General features: G+C 47.3%; 1 protein-coding gene across 2 annotated transcripts in view; it reads left to right on the top strand.

The window, feature by feature from the left end:
* CACNA2D3 (calcium voltage-gated channel auxiliary subunit alpha2delta 3) overlaps nucleotides 1-17,111 on the top strand; it is an 874,937-nt gene that overhangs the window by 633,020 nt on the left and 224,806 nt on the right. Inside the window, exon 14 of one of the 2 annotated variants that reach the window (XM_036266884.1) lies at nucleotides 1,102-1,119. The exons of the other annotated variant lie outside the window; for it this stretch is intronic. Coding sequence (XP_036122777.1) covers nucleotides 1,102-1,119 — 18 coding nt within the window. The remainder of the gene's footprint in view (nucleotides 1-1,101; nucleotides 1,120-17,111) is intronic. 2 annotated transcript variants of the gene reach the window in all.

The following is a 17,111-nucleotide window of genomic DNA, read 5'->3' as shown; positions in this document are numbered from 1 at the left end:
CATTGTATGATCACTTAACTTCCAGCTTCCATTGTATTGATCATCTGTAAAATGGGGGTAATAAGGGTACCCAGTTGCTCTGATTTCTTTTGGTAACACAAATAAAGGGCTTAACACAGTACCTGATGACAAGTTCCCACTCAATAAATGTTCATCTCTAAGACGAGAAGTTATGTCTTGAAAATGAAGTAATTCCTAGATGTGATATTTATACGCAGATAATAATTCCCCTCCAGATTAGAAAAATGCTTTTTGAAACACTGTGTGCTGTAATAGCAATCACAAATAGTGTGGCATTAACCACAGCCTAATAGTCTCAATGTAGAAAAAGAGACAAATACATCTTGTAAATGTTCATCTTTTTGCACGTGTCTATAACTCCAGTTCCTTGCCTGTGCCATTGAGAACGCTATTATGTCTGGTATTATGGATTGACTGACTGCCTTTTTGTTGTTCTTAGAATATCAGCTTTATTTCAAGTACACAGATTCTTGTGCACGTTTCCTTAACCATCAATAAAGGAAACAGCTAAAGTGCCACAAAGCAAAGAAAATAGACTTTACAAGCATAACCGACTTATAATGGACTTACCTTTATGTACAGCAAGACTTCTCACCTTTGGTACAGTCGACCCATGAGCCAGATCATTCTGAGCCCTGGTTTCTAACCACTAGGAACCAATAGCCCTTGCTCCCTCCTCTCCCCAAAACCCAAATGTGTCCTAACAGCTCTCCTCCAATGGGAACTGTTGGCTACAGGAAGAAGGAATTGGGTCTTGGAAGTGTGTGTTTTGGGCTACTGGACAGAGCCTCAGGTCCAGCTTTGCAGGGAGGTTACCAAACTGCCCGGGCATGGTGACTCCCTATACGCGCGCTCACAGATTAGCTGTTGATACTACAGATTCAGACAGCAGATAAAATAATCCGCACCGAGGCTTTATTTCGGGAAATGACTTGGCTTTCTTTTTTTTTTTTTTCCTTTTTTCCCCTCAATTATGGTCTTTTCATTTGCCAACGCAGCTGAACAAAGTTTTACAGTTAATCTTGACTTCTTATATAATGATTGCTTTTTTCTTTTTGTTGTTTTGCCCTTATTTTTCAGCTCCCTCAGGCACAAAAGGTAAACTCTTTTCCATCACACCACCACCCTCCCCAGAGCTCACGGGCTGTGCATGTCTTCATGGTCTTGTGCATGACCAGTGAAATGGTCTTCCTCTTACAACCCCAGAAGCCTGCGGTTGGACAGAACGCCAACAGAGCAGAAAGGCCAACGGAGGCAGCTGTCCACTGTCTCCTGCCACGTTAGTCCCTCCAAAGAACCCTGTAGTGGCCAGGGGACAAATCTATGCCCAACCACGTTGCTAAGAATTCTCGAATAATAGGTCAAGTGTAAATTTGGCACATTCCTTCAAACAAAGCATCCCAGATCGTCCCTGGGACACTGTCCTAGAGAAACAGATCATGTGACTAATCAGTAAGGCCCAGTGACCAAGTTTAGAGTCTGGGCTCTGAAGCCAAATCTCTGAAAACTCCCCTTGGGTTTGACTAACTGCAAAACCAACAGTCCCTTCTCTTGTCTCGTCACCCACACCACCGAGAGAGCCTTAGAGCAGAGTTCTTGCCAATGGCCAGACCCTTTCACTGGTCCTCATTGTCTGTCTGAGATGATCTGAATCCACCATCTAGAATGTTCTCTGTCCAGAAAGATGTCATGTGGTTGCAGTGCTCGCTTTGCTGTGCTGACCCCATGGCATGCCATCATATCCTAAGGACTGTCATGGCAGAAAACATGTCACATATGCCTGCTGCTTTGTTCTCATATATTTCACAAACATAAGCAAGATTTCCAGAGGACACAGCGGTTCCTGGGGGCCAGGTGAGGGGTGCGTTTGTCTCAGGAGCCGAGGTAGGGCACTACTCCGGAATTCCAGCAGTACCTCCCAGACTCTCTGCAGTTTGGAGCAGAGATCATTTGGTTTCTCCTTGTTGAGAGAGATAACACAACTGCTCTACAAAAGACAGTCTGTTCAGACCATATGGACAACCAGAGGCCTAGAAATCATTACACAATTACTCAAATCTATTTGAGTATTTAAACAAGGCAAGACGTGCTAGTGTGTGACTTGGCTCGTGGTGATGTTTGCTTATACTTCGGTGCCATCACAAAAGGACTGAGCACTTCATTAAAAGTTCAAGTATTTGAGTGGAGAAACAGCTTCCAGGATAAATATATGGTCAGAACTCCAGATTATCTGGAAGGCTCCGCATCTTTGATAGGTCACGCTTGCTTAATTGCCCACATTTGAAATTCCCTTGTAAAGAGACCTAATAAATCCGGTGCCTAAATATGGACTGGCCTCCACTTACTGGCTCTTGCTCATCACATTTCCACTGAGCCATGTCCAAGAGGGTTCTGTCGGAGAAGATTTCTCACGCATCCGAGGTGCTGTCCGCCATGGAAGTTTAAAGCAAAGTTCAAAACAAACCGACGCAGAATATGGTAAGAACAAACGTTGCGGGGACATCCGATTCTTCAACAGCACTTAGCTCACTGAACTCTTTCCTTCTGTCATCATCTCCTGACGCACGTCACGTGTCCTGCACAGGGAAGCGTGCTGTCGTGATCACAGACAGTTCAGAACCAGAAAGATTCCCCGATGGCTCCCCCTGTTTCCAGAGGATGCTGGGCCACCCGAGGGCCTGTTCTGCAGTCCTGAATTACAAAAGAAATAAATCCGCCTCCCATTCCTCACCGTGGCTGCAAATGGTCTTCTCTCTATCCAAGTAATATTAAAAAAGATTAGGAGCCCCGCATGAAATGTTTTCAGAACTCTTTGGGGTAGTTTCTGACCAGTTCAGCTCTGTGGAGAAGGCTGACTATAAACCTCTGGGTGTCTGGGCTGGAAGGTGAGGGCAGTAGAGAGGGAGGCCCCCTCTCTCCGGACTGCCAGTCTCAGGTGGTCGTGCATGGGCCCCTGCCCCTCACACCCCCAGTGCCCTCCCCGGTGTTAACCTCAGTGACTCTTGCAGAGCCCTTTCCTGGAAGGATGAATTCCCTTCAAATAGGTTGCCTTGCCCTTGACCAGCAAGGAACTGGTGGGCTCCATTCCCACCTTCATCCCCAGGTGACCATGAGCAGGTCACTGAATCTCTGTGCGCCTTGGGATTCTTGTTTACTTAACGGGAATGAGAGGCTAACTTTGCAGTTTTGCTCAGAGAGTTATTTCCCTCACTTGTGCCCAGCACAGAGCCTGACAAATGCTAGACATTTGCAAAATTTAGAGTCCCTGTGACCATTTGCTTGTCCTGGCCCCTGAGGCGCTGGAGCAGGTCAGGAGAACAGTCTTATGTGATGTGGGCATCTGGGACCTCTGCCGTGTTCTGTGGTTCTGACTCAAGCCTCATGAATAATCAGGAGATGAGAAGAGAGGCCAGAAGGTATGTGGCACCCCTCCTATTTCGTTAGAAACTGTGTAGTACCTGACTGCTCCTTTCTAATGAGTCAGAAAGACATGCAGATTGGGCGTGACACCCAACCAAGCAAAGGCTTCAAAAGACAATTGTTTGGGGAGATTTCTTCCCAAGGTTTTTGACATTACCCATAGATTTCACCCATCCGTGGACATGATTATAATGAGCCCCTTCCAAGCCTGTGAGTTTGTTGTTCTGGTAAAAGGGAGCCATCTCCAGCTGTTCCGTCTTTGCCTGCTTCTCCCATGAGGTCATGAGTGCATACATTGGACCATATGGTGTCTGCATTTGTGCTGTGTCTTTGTATCATCTGCAACTGATTTCTCTTTTTAAATATTTTAAATAGTTATGTCTCTATAAACATGCTTATTATAATTTCTCCACTGATCTACAACTAAAAATGTCCTATTTGGTGTCCCTCTTATATGTGGCAGTCATTGATGAATGCTGTCTATAAGTTATGGTCTTCATGATTCTAACATTTTGAGGGTCTTGCAGAAATTATCTCCTGGCCCCTTATGACTATTTTCTAGAACAATCATTTGCAAAAATAAAAAAAATTGTTTTGCTTTTTCCTGTGATTCTTAAGCACCTCTAAGATCATTTCTAGACTATGAGTTTCAACCCATTATATAAGCCCAAAGTTGATACACCTGATCCATGTTATATATTTTCACCAAGTGCATAAGCAGCACCCTGAAGTCTTGGTTAAAAAACATGTAGCAATACAGACCCATGCCTTCAGCTATCATAGATCTGTCCTTTTTGGTGGAAATTCAACTACTTCTTCCAGTGTCTTGATTGTCCTTGACTTCAGTAATGAAGAGACATCCATATGTGAGACAGATTTGCCTTTATTTCTCTACATGACTTCCACAGAAATATCTGGGACATCCCATTTTATTATAATAACATAGCAGAATTACCCAACGCCATCACAAATGCAAATTCAATAGTCAAAGACAGAAAAACATGGCAAAGAAATAAAAATAGGTCCATTTTTCAAGCTGCTCATTCATTCGAGTAGGTTCTGTCTGAAGGAATGAAACATCAGGGTTCGCTGTGGGATTGACTTGACCACTGGAGAGTGGGGTACCGAGTACTGAAAGGCAAGCATAGCATTGGCTGTTCACATGAGTTCACTTCTCCGCACGCCGGTACCCCCTCGCCTTCATTGTGTGCTGCCTTCACACTCTTGGGCTCTTGTCAAAGACGTTTTCTTGGAGGTTCCAAAGATGCTCTATGCCTTGTTGGCACTGGATTAGTGAAGACTAGCCTGAGAATTCGGGCTGGCATAGCATTTTTCTCAAAACCAGAGTGAAAGAAACTGCACCTCGAATCCTGTTCAAACAGCAGTGGATGCGTCCAGGGCTCCCAGTGTGGCCAGGACCCCGCCTCTAGCCTGGCAGCCCCGCTCTCCTGTGTCCTTGAAGGCGGAGCCGCACTGGCCTTCCCACTGGGCACAGCAGGCTGGGTCTGCGTCCGCAGCCACCTGTGCCTGTGCCGCCCTGCCGCTCAGCCAGTCCGAGGACTAGGACTGTGTACCCCAGCTTCTGCAATGGAAGTCGATTTTCAGTTTTTCTTCAAAGAAGGATCTATTTTATTAATTTCCACCATCAGTGCAAATGGGATCCTGAATCCATTTCTTAGTTTCCCTGTGTATATTAAATCCAGAGGAGTTGCTGGAAGCATTCATATTTATCTGAAGTTTCTTTCCTCTCTCTCCCTCTCCCCCTTCCTTTCCCTCCCTCCCTCCCTGCCTCTCTCTGTCCCTCTCCCCCCTGCCTGGTCCTTCAGGTGCAGACTTGCAGGCGCAGAGTTGGGCCTGCTCCTATCTCGGTGCGATCAGAGTTCAGCGTTGTGAGGTCTCCTGTATCATTCTTTGCCTCATTGAAGGCCTGTACTTTGAAACATTGAATGAACTGTCCTTGAGAATAGAACACTGGCATTGGGAGGCTGCTGTTTGCCTAGGGCGGCAGGCCTAGGGACTTGGGCGTGTTGTTGCAGTCAGGGAACCAGCTAAATCCATGTAAATGAAGGGCAACACCGAGGCGATAACTGTACATTTGGTTCTGGTTTACGACTCGTTTGTTTTCAACCTTTACTTGTTTTGTGTGTCAACGGCTGCATCTGTTTGGAGAACCCCGTCTTCCGCCTCTCGCGTACTGTTTTATAGGAACAGATACAAGCATGTTTGATACGCCTTCCCAAGCTGGGGCTGTGAGCTTGGCTAGACGGAGGGGAGAGGGGCTAGCAGCACGGTGGGCCACAGCGTCCCTCGGAAGACCCCTTCTGTGCTCGGGCACGGGGAACAGAAACCAGAGCAGTCTGCTGGCTTCTGCTCTTCCCCCCGCCAGGGCGGGGACTGTGGAAATTGGAGTTATGGCATATTGCTCAACTGTATGATGGCCACAGAACCAAACAGTTTGTCCTCGGCAGTGGCCCTGTGTGAGTGTGTCTGTGATAGTCCCGACCAGCTGCTGTGCTGTCGGGGAAGGAGGAGAGCTTCGCAAGCTCCCTGCCCGTGTGCCTGTGGGCCCCTGGCTCTGGCTGGCTCGGTGTTGAGACCATAAATAAAGGAAGGCAAGGCCTCCTGACTGGGGCGTGGCCTCCGATGGGGCGTGGCCTCCTGACAGGGCGTGGCTGCCTGGGAGCCTGGCCTCCTGACAGGGCGTGGCTGCCTAGGGGTGTGGCTTCCTGACAGTGCATGGCCAGCAGGGTGGGACGCAGCCTCCACCCAGCCTGGGTGGGCCCACGGGGAACCAGGAGCTCTGGGAGGAGGCAGGATGCTGTCTGCATTGCCTTTGTTCATTTTAAACAACCTCATGACGTGTGTGTCCTTGTACACAAAATAAACATTCATGTTTTACCCTACTTCTGTATAATTTTGACCTTCTGTTAAATTTAGGTACCATTTTGTAGTAAGGAAGATAGCAAGGACGTAACAGAGATTCAATTTCATTATGAAAACATAAAAGTTTCTTTTAGGTTTTATACTGTTAAGAATGAAAATGGGTTAAAAATAAAAAAAGTCTTCAAGAAAACATTGTTACTGCATATCAAGAAGGTGTGCACTGGTACCCCTTGACCCAGGAGTCCTCTTTCGGAGAATCTAGCCCGAATTGGTCAGTGACTTGCAATTTTGTTTATAATGAGGAAAAGAAGAGCCAAAACACCCAGCGATAGGATGGCGGTCCCGAGGTTACCGCAGCTCCAAACGACAGAAGATCAGCACCCAGTTAGAGTCATGGGCCTAGGGGAGATTTAATAATGTAAGAAAATAAAGTCGTTTTAAAATCAGAACGAATTGTTTTATGTACGTCATGCTCTGTGAGTGCAAACCCACAGGCAGGTGCACAGGACAACCTCTGAAGAAATGCATAGGCTTAATGGCAGATGCTTTCTGCTGTAGGAGAATGAGTATTTATTTTGTTTTCTTCCTAACACATTTCTGTACTTCTCATATCCTATACAAGGAGCATGTATGATTTGTATAATTATATTTATCACAATAATCAGCTGGCAGTATTACCCATAAGTACATGAGGTAGGATGGGCTGCTTGTTTGCTGAGCCCATTCGCCCCAGAAACACACACACGGGAAATGGGAAACCTAAACAACTGTGAAACACACGGGCAGCTGCGTTGATTCTTGGTCCAGACCTGCTCGTAGGATGACGGTGTATAAAGGATGGGTTGTCCTGCATGGGACACATTTTAAAGTGCCTATGTTTTTTAAAAAAAAATTTTTCCCTTTATTGGTTTTACAGAGAGAGGAAGGGAGAAGGAGAGAGAGATAGAAACATCGATGAGAGAGAACATTGATCGGCCGCCTCCTGCATGCCCCCCACTGGGGATCAGGCCCACAACCTGGGCATGTGCTCTGACCAGGAATCGAACCGGCGACCTCTTGGTGCATGGGTCGATGCTCAACCAGTGAGCCACACCGGCTGGACTAAAAGTGTCTTTGTTTATCAAAAACCCTTATTTCCTACCAGAAAGAGAGGTCATTTTTGGATTTTTATCAAAGGCCTAGACCATGCCAGAGGCTCAGGGCAATACTGGTTCCCGTGGGAAGCCGTGGGAACCGCAGGTGCCTGCTTCCCCTCTGGGGTCACTGCCCAACCTCAGCGCAGAGGGAGGCATCGCCTGTCCTCCTCACACGTCCTTGGAGGGCTGGACGGAAGGAAAGGCAACTTGGGACGTAAAAATGAGAAAGACGGAGCTGGTGAGCATGGCAGGTGCCCGCGTTGCTCGTTGGAGAGTACTGCCCCTGCAGGGCCCAGCCCTTCGTGCCCGTGTGACAGAACCAGCTCCTCCAGCCTCCTGCAGTCAGGAGAGCCGCAGTCTGAGGCCGCCTTCGGGGTCTGCGGAGGTGGACCAGAGGCCCAGCCCTGCAGGTGCCCTGGGGCCCTGGGGCCAGAGGCTATCACACTTAGCCCCGGTTTCCTCATTGTCCTAATGGGGTGAAACACCCCCCCCCCCAGGATTCTCCGGAGAAGAACGGGCCAGTGCTTGCCAGGGCCCGTCCACACCGAGGCCTCCGCTGGGGCAGTGGTCAGCCTCGGCAGGAGCAGGGATGCCAGTAGCCTCATCCTTCGTGTACTAGGGACACATTTGATAGAAATAAAGGTGAAATGGTTGGAAAACACTGATATAATCTGGTGTTCTTTAAAAAAAAGATCTAGATATTTATAAAGACAACAATGAAGAATTGATTTAAAAATTTCTAATATTTCAATGCGTTGTAGTTGTCGGCTTAAATTTTAGTGTCTTAGGAATTCAAAGTCTTCTTCAAATATTCTCATGCGTTTAAGATATGTGAATATTTTCTACTCTTTATTTAAATCGAGCACAACCAAAAGCTATGGCTTTCTTGAGGTGTTAAAACAATGCAAAGTGATCGTAGCATTGCCGAAGTGAAGCTGCCTTTCAAAGGTCAAAGACGTGTCTGAATAAAAGCAATGGCATTTAAAAAATGGTTCTTATTATAATTGTTCTACATCTCAAAAGAAATCTATACATCCTCCTCCTTTTATAAGGGATGGAAGGCAGCGGACTGAGAGAAGTTATTTCAGAAGGTCCAAGTGACTTGTGTGACATTAAATGTCGGCCTAACCGTGTTCAGCCCGGGGGACGTCCTGAGGAAGACAGCACAGGACACCCGAGGTTTTGAACTCTGCTTCTAAACGCAGTTCTGTAGATCCTTCTTATTGACCCAGAGCTGTTCTTGAACTCAGACTTGGATTTCCATTTTGGGGTCTCCTCTGTATTTACTGATAGAGTTAGAACACCTGTATCCATCACAGGACACAGCAGACTATATGCATCTACACTTTATTGGTCAAGACCCGGGAAGAGAGCATCATTTAAGAGACAAGTGCACGCACTCCCCCGGTGCAGGAAAGAAGTACGCGCCCCAGAACATGTGATCCTGCATTCTTTCTGATGTCATTCCCGTATCTGCATTAGTTCAGAGGAGAGAGGAAGAGAGAGACAGCACACAATGGAGAACGTCAAACCAACACAGGGCTAATCAGAGTCAATACAATCCAACGACTAATTTGGAAATCAAATCTATGTCAGAATGTACATCTAAGTCAAGTCTATATCAAATCAGTGTCAATTCGGTGCCAATGATCTTCCTCTGAACTGACAGGTCCTGCCGGAGGGGGTTCTCTGCGTGGCGGATGGGAGGAGCCAGCACCACGAGGGACCAAAGAGCATGTAGATGCTGCGCTGTGCTCTCAGGCACAACTTTTTGGATACAAACAAGTTTAAGTTCCATCGGCAGACTCTGTCTCCCTGTATTGTTTCTGCACATCACAGCTGGAAAAGTGGTCATGTTAAAGAAGCAACTGCCTTTTCCGTTTTTCTTACTCGACTCGTTCACATATTTCTTGGTCTGATTCCGTGCCTGATCCTTTCTCCAGTCATGCTGTTTACTGGTCAGACCCCAGTTAATGGATCTGTGTTCGTTACAAGTGCAAATGCAGCCCAGTTCCCCGAGGCCTGGAGGGAGGGCTCCATGTGGGCTTGCAGACATCTCATGCCAAAGGATTCAACTGGAATGACCCTCCGGGGTAAACTGGAGCAGTTATGCAATCATGCATAGCAACACTACTAAGTTTGAAAACAGAAAGTTAGATGTTTATCCCTTCAAATTAACTAGAAGGATTAAAACAGAAAAAAAACAAGCTAGTTTCACGAGGTAAAAAAATGTCAGACAAAAGACTAATGCCATCGTATGGATTTTCTTTTTCCAGAAATGACTCACTAAGTTGAACCACTTGCTGAATCATGAGCCCTGTGTGCTTGGACTGGACCCATCCGCGTTTCCAGGGGCACATGAGAGGATTGGAAGGCTGGGTGCTTCTGAAGCATCTGTTTCTTCTGTGACTCTCCCGCTCCCCATCCTCCATTGACATCGGCAATTACAATGACCACCCCAACCGCTTTTTGAAGCATGTTGTTTAAGCACTGAAGCCTTGATGTCTTCTCATGGGATGAAGGAGAAATGTGTTTCTATATTGTTTACGTCATTTTTATGGGAAGGTGGATGAAGTTATAATTGGGTCGAGCAACAGGTGGATTTCTAAGATGCTGATGAACTTCTCTCCTCAAGCCTAGAGTGCTCCTTAGGAGATCAAGTGCACTTAACTTGACAGATGTGCCAGGCATGGGACCAGGGCTTTTTACATCTGTCATTGCACCGAATCCTCTCAAGAACTCTGGAGATAGTCCTATTTTAGGGATGACTTCCTTGGCTACCTTTTTCACCACATTCCAAGCTCAAAACATGACATATGTCAAACGCCCCCAAAACAGGAAGCTGAGAGTGGCGTGATTAGGACGGGGCTCTGGCATCAGGTGGCCAAGGATCAGATCCCGACCCTGCTGCCTCCCGTGACCAGGGGCAAGGTACTTTTCCCTTTCATCTTCAATTTCTTCACCTGGAAGATGCACATAGACCCTTTTCCATGTCTGTGTCAGGGTTCAGTAGGGCTATATAAATATAAAACATTTAAAGCAATGTCTGGTTAGAGCTAGCTGTGTTTGGAAATAGATATGGATGGATGGATGGATGGATGGATGGATGGATGGGTGAAGAGATGGATAGAGGAAAAATGAGTCTGTTTTTAACAACCTGCCCTGGGGTGTCAATACAGGTCTATGTGCTTCGGGAGATCGTGTCTCCTTTATGTGCTGCTCTCCAAGGAAGTCACAGTGTCCAGCTGAGCTGTTAAAAAGAGCTTTCCTGTACCTCTGAGACATGAGCTGGACATCATGAACCTTCTGCCCTATCTGCCCTATGTGGGCCCGGCCCCCCAGACCTTCACAGATGGTGAAAGCGCGAGCCGAGGCCACGCACCATGACAGTGACAGCAGTGTCCTGAGAGTCTTGTTCGAATTCTGGCTCCAAATCTCTGTGACTCCTTTCTGTCTCTGGGCCTCTTTATAAGATAATTAAAAGAATGGGGCTGGAATAAATTCCTTCCAAGATTATCTACTGAGTGCTTCTATGTACCGACTCTGTGCTAAATGCCACAGGTAGAAAGAGGACGCGTTCCCAGCTTCTGTCCCTACAGTTCCCAGCCCCACAGAATCCCCGCTTCCCCTCCAGCCACGGTGATCGGCGACGTTGCTGCATTAACAGTTTGCACAGAGTTGGTCCTAGATGGTATCTTAGGTTGTAGAGTAAATATGATTATCTTTGTAGTGAGGGCTGAGGACATCTGGTTCCCATTTCCACTTCGTTAGGAAAGGTTTTATGGAGGAAGCGGCATTTCAGGGGGTCCTTAAACAAGGGGAAGGCTTTGTCTCGGGGCCCTGAAGCTCCAACACTTGGCTGTATTTTCAGGCATCGATTTGAGAGGTGGCTAAACCACGTTTTTGAAAATATAGATGTTCGGCCGCAGTGGGGGTGGGGGATCACTTATGTGTCATAGCTCATCATGAATACTGGCCAAAACCTAATGCCCCGGGATAATTCTCATTTTCATTATTTCAGAGAATTCTTGAAATAAGCATGTTCTACCCTAATGAACAAACAAAGCAGATTCCAAAGACGGCTTTCAGAGAGGTTCCTCTGTAATAGTCTCCTGACCAGGGCTCGACTTCTGTGTCTCTGATCAGAGGCAGTACCCGCCTCTACCTAGATGTTTACTCATAAACACATTCCCCTGCCTAATGCCTTGCATCTTAGAAACACTGGGGGAAAGGAAACAATGTAAACACTTTCCTGAACATTAACAACTTTATTAGAACAAAGTTATTTTAACATCCTCTTACAGATGTTCCAACATGATCCAGCATTATCGTCCACAGCGTTATCTTCAGGTTGTTACACAGGGAGAGAGAGCGAGCGAATTCAACCAGGGAGTTCATGCAAGATGCAGTTAAGGTTCAAAGAGGGAAATCTGTTTATTTTCGTATTTACACAATTTAAAATATAGTGAATCTCATAAGAATGCAGGACCTCCAAATCTCAGGTGCAAGTAACAGTGATTCGGTAAGAAGAGGAAATGCCCCACTAACAGCAAGAAGACCTTTGTCACCGCTCTCGGGGACCCAGTGACCACTCTGCACCATGCAAAGCAAGGGGACAGGTCATTTGAAGGTTTACTTATTCTTATTTTCATTCTTGTGCTGCACTGATACTTTGTTCATGCCTTATGTTACTTAGGATTCAGGCATTTTGCAAAAATGTTGAGAAATGCCAGTGCAAAATGAAAATCTAAATAATGGTGGTTGTTTGTAATTTGTCTAGGTTTTAAAAGAGAAACGGTTCATCTGAGTAGAATGATAAAAGACAGACAATTCATACTGCTTACATCGAAAGAACCAGCTCTTCAATTAAAAATAGTAATACCTGCATTTTCTAAACCTCTTGCTATAAAGAACATCCAAGATACTGATAATCATATGTCATCTATTTAACCGAGAAGATGAAACTTTATTCTGATAGCCTTTTCATGGGAAAGTGTTACAATCATTTATTTAAAGGACTATTTTGATCTTTATGCAAAAAGGGATTTTTAAAAAAGAATTATTATCATCATTATTATTTATTGTAGGCATTAATATTCATTACGAGCATATGCTATTGGATGGTTTTATTTATAAAATGCTTTCTGCAGATGAGAATTTATGGGAATTTTCTTATTACTAAAAGCTTCAATCATACAGAAAAGAGATAAATATAAAACACTTAATCAGAGATACACACACTTCCGAAATCTTTCGGTCTTACAGAAAGAAGCTGTTCTTTCTCCCCTTCTCATTTCACGATGCTTTCTTAGGCTGTCGAGTAAATTAATGTTTACATATGCCCACATGTGTGAAGACTCTCCTTTAAAACTGACCACTGTTGAAACAGCCTGCAAATGTCACGATCATTATGAACAGCTGTGGAAATCTAAACGCGAGTCAGGCAACGTGAGCATGAGCAGAGCAGACATCAGGGACGATCCTGCGCTCCCGTATCAGGTGTGAGGTGCACCGACAGGATTTGTCTCCGGGTCTCTGCGGCCTTCACCTGTGCTCTCTGGAGACCATCCGCATCTCCACCAGGGTGCGTCTCCAGGGCAAAGGTCCTTCTGCAAACCCACAGTACAAAAAGTTAGGGTGGGTCATCGAGTGTGGCTCTTCCTAGATTTTCTTTCTGACATCTTCGCAGTATTGAGGATAAGGACGGCGGTGAGGGAGGAGGGTGGGAGGTCTGCAGAGGGAAGTGGGCGAGCACGGAAAGGGGTAGGCACGAGGATGCTGTTGGTCTGGGAACAGGAGGGAAGGCCAGCCATCATTCCGTGTGGAGGGTCTCTACATGGCCACACATTCTGCTCATGTCCCCCTTTCTAGGTCATGTGTCCCTGCTGTTCTCCCCGATGCTCCCACCAAATAATTGTCGTTCCCATGGCTTTCTCCTGTCAGCTCTCCCCTTGCCATGGAGTGTGAAAGCTGGAGCACGCGGTGCGTCTGTCTCCATCCTGTGCACCGTGCCCCTTGGCACGGGATCCCCAGAGAACGGTCCTCGGAGATCCGCAGATCGTTGGTAAACCTAAGCTCATGGAGAGAGCAGAGGAGAGAATGCCAAGGAGCTGGCTTCCCTCCGGTTCAAGCTGCATTTGAGAGAGTGCAAAAAAAGAATGTCCCTTCCAGCCCTGCTGGTCCCGCCCCAGGCCCCGCCCACCCGAAAGCCTCAGGGGCCCTCCCTCCTCCACTGTGTCACCCGCGGCTGACAGGTGCGCACAGCTGTGCTCCCACCTCGTGGTGCTGGTATTCTCCCATCAAGACAGGTCACTGGCAGGACCAAGAGTTGATACCGGCTATTTTGCTTCCACTGGAGAGGACTAGGTGGCATTGCTGCCATGGAAATACATTGTTATTGGTGAGGCCACACTCTGGAAACAGCTTCCTCCCAGGACCCGTGCAGTGTCCACGCGCCGGTGGACAGTGGCCTCTGCCCATCGAGAGCACTTGGAGCTCGTCCCAGGTGTTTCGCGGAAGGCGCAGCAGACACGCAGCTGTGTACTCACGAGTTATATGCGTCGATATGTCAAATATTTGTGTATTTTGTTGCACATTTCTATGATGTACTGTGTTAAGAGTCAATACGTGGATCAATTTAATAAGAAAAGGAGAACATACAAACAGAAGAGGAGCAAAGTGTAGAAGAAAGATAACGGTTGAGGAGTTGCTGAGTCGGCCTTTGCTCTTGGCTTAGAGCCAGCCTCTTCCTGAGCCGACTTCTCCGTGTGGGCACAACTTCTCCTGGAGCCCAAGCCCCAGGGCCAAGCAGATCTGGCACAGGGCGCTGCTGCTAACCACCTGGCAGCCCTCTCCTCGCTCCAGGGCCTTCTCGGCCTGGCCCTCGTCCTCAGGAGCCTCCGCTGCAGGACAGAGCGTTCTGCACGGCCCTGGCAAGCTGCCTCTGAATGGGGGTGTACAGAAGGCACCGTAACAGACTGTAGCCACACTGGCCCTATCCAGAGGGCCGACGGGCACCGGCAGTGCCTGCAGCCCGCCTCCCTGACTCCCTCCTGCCCTGTGTGGTTCTGCGTCTCCGGCCTGAGGGTGGTTTTACACAATCCTAATGACAATAGTTTTGTATACCATCATAAAAATTCATTATTCCTTCGAATGGCTGTGCTGCCGTTCAGTGTTTCGGTCCTTGTGGGCGTACCTAAATGTCCTGCTTTGTGGGAAGGACACACAACCACTCCTCTTTGAATGTGGAGGCCGTTTTCCCTTTGGTCTTTCTTGCCTCAGAAACGTCTCTGTGTGGGGTCTACGTGGCACTTGGACCCACCTCCATGGGCATCTGGAGCTCTCTGGGTCATTTATGGCCAATATTGGCACTTGCACAAGTCAGGACTCTTCCGTCACGAGTCACAAATCTAATCTATGTTCATTTGGCAAAACAAAAAAAACTTACTGCCTCAAATGAGCCAATAATGGATAAAAGTATGGGTAGAGCTCACCTCGGGAACGAAGGCGTCCAGGAACACGTACCCTCTCTCTCCCTCTCCTCTGCCCCCCCCCCCCCACTCATATCACCTCCTCTCTCTGGGTGACTTCATTTTCTCAGTTGCTGCTCTGGGGAGGGGGACATGTTGTCAGGCTTACATTCTTATTACTGTTCAAAAAGGAAAGTAGAGAGCTTTTCCTATTAGTCCAGGTAGGAAAAAGGAAAAAAAACCCAGGTAGCCTACCTGAAATCATGTGCCAAATTATAATCAGTGTGGCCTAGTATGTGTGTGCATACTGTGTGTTTATCTGCGATACATGTGCATGTGTGTTTGCATGTGTGTGCATGCGTGTCTGTGTGTGTGTGTGTGTGGTGCTCTGGTTGGCTCAGCCTGGGTTTGATGGGTGCAGGATGGGCGAAGAGGACTTTCCTAAAGGAAGAGGATGATAGATACAAAAGACAGAAAGAAAGGTGCTGGGTGATTTTTCAAATGTCCTTGCACTGTTTCGTTCATAAAAACTCTCAAGTATAAAACAACTGGATGGAACGACAGGGCAGCAGGCCCGTAGTCCTGATGTCGAGAAATGGGCATTCAGGACGATTCTGAGCCTGTCTCGTAGCCCCTGACAGACACAGCAAATGCAGACGCTTTTACATTGGCTCAGACGGTCCTTCGGAAGAGAGCTCCCTGCTCGTGCAGTGAGAGCCCGTGCGCCTGCCCAGCCAGTTCCTCTCCCTCTACCTTTGTCTCCACGGGTGGACTTGGGTTCCTGAGAACGAGACCTGAGTCTCATTCCCTACTGACTTCCAGCACATGGCATGGAACTTGGCACATTGCTGACACTCAAGGAATGTTCATCCAGGGAATCAATGAACGATAGGTGGGCTGGCAGCAAACGGATAGACCACACCTGTGGTGCTGTTGGCCCATCTGGGGCCACACCCGGGAGCCGCTGCATGGCCGACAAGTGCCATCCATGGGAAACAGAGCAAGCATTAGGAGTAGAGGCCTGGCATCGCTGCCCGTGCCTGGCACACGGACCCAGATGCATATTCATGGGAGCCCACATGCATGATTACCTTGGGAAGCCAGCAGGAAGCAGTCAATCTGTTGAGCAAGTTTGTGTTTTATAAACCAGGTGTTCGGTATTATTAGTCATCATTTCCTTTGATACTAGAACAGTCCCCGTTATGTGGCATAGGAAATGAAGGATATGGAATAATATACACGTATCTACAACAGAGCACCACAACCAAGCATGTCGGAGGCCTGTTCAAAGCCTGGGCAAGTGGAATTGAACGGCAGTTCATTTTAGGGTTCCCACTTGGACTTGAGTTAATGGGATTTCGCCGAGATGGACCATGGTGACCCCCCTCTCCCATTCCTACCCTTTGGAAAATGAATGTTGACTCTCCGTCTGCGTTTTTCTTGGAAGCCACATGTATGAATCATAAGCAGCCTTGCCTCCGCAGCTGCTACAGGTTAAGGGGCCAGGGAAAAGCAGGGACCCCCTAGCGTTTGGGGACAGAGCGTGTCTGGCTGTGGTTGGCTGCATAACTTCTGCTTGGTGGTCTGGAAAAAAACTTTGCCACTGGCTGCTGTTTCCTATGGCAGCAGTACTGAATGCCTTTCGGTCATAAAATATTTACAGTGCAAATTAACTTCCAAATTGATGTTCCTGCTCCATGAAATGTTTAATATTTGTAAAACCCAGACCTGTGGAGACCGGGAAAGAAGAAGCTGGTGGGTCTAGGAGAGCATCTTCATGGCGTACAAGGGGTATTTCCAGCGTCCAGCCAGCCCGGGGGCCAGACTAATGAGCTTGTGCATCGGGAAGGCCTAGGGGAGGGCTCTCGCCAAGCCAGCCCAAGTCGGGCCAGAACTACCCCTAGGAGGGGAGTGGTGAGCTCATGGCTTAGTGACTAGACTGAGCTCACTGCATTTCCTCTGTTTACCTGGGGCTGGTTACAAATGAGTGATTTCAGTACAAATGAAATATTATGGGGACTTTTTCTAGGTAATGATGATGCAATAATTACCTTTGGAATTAGCCCCTGAGTGGAGTTGACACTCTGTTCTGGCTTCATATTTGGAAGTTAGGTTCTCCTGATCTTGTGTTTGTCACAGAACAATGACCAGTGATTTAGAATTGATTTGTACTGAATTGATT

The sequence above is a fragment of the Molossus molossus genome, unplaced genomic scaffold (genome assembly GCF_014108415.1).
Source record: "Molossus molossus isolate mMolMol1 unplaced genomic scaffold, mMolMol1.p scaffold_m16_p_18, whole genome shotgun sequence".
NCBI lineage: Eukaryota > Metazoa > Chordata > Mammalia > Chiroptera > Molossidae > Molossus > Molossus molossus.
The sequence above is the reverse complement of the archived record's forward strand: the minus strand, read 5'-3'. Positions and strand labels throughout refer to the sequence as shown.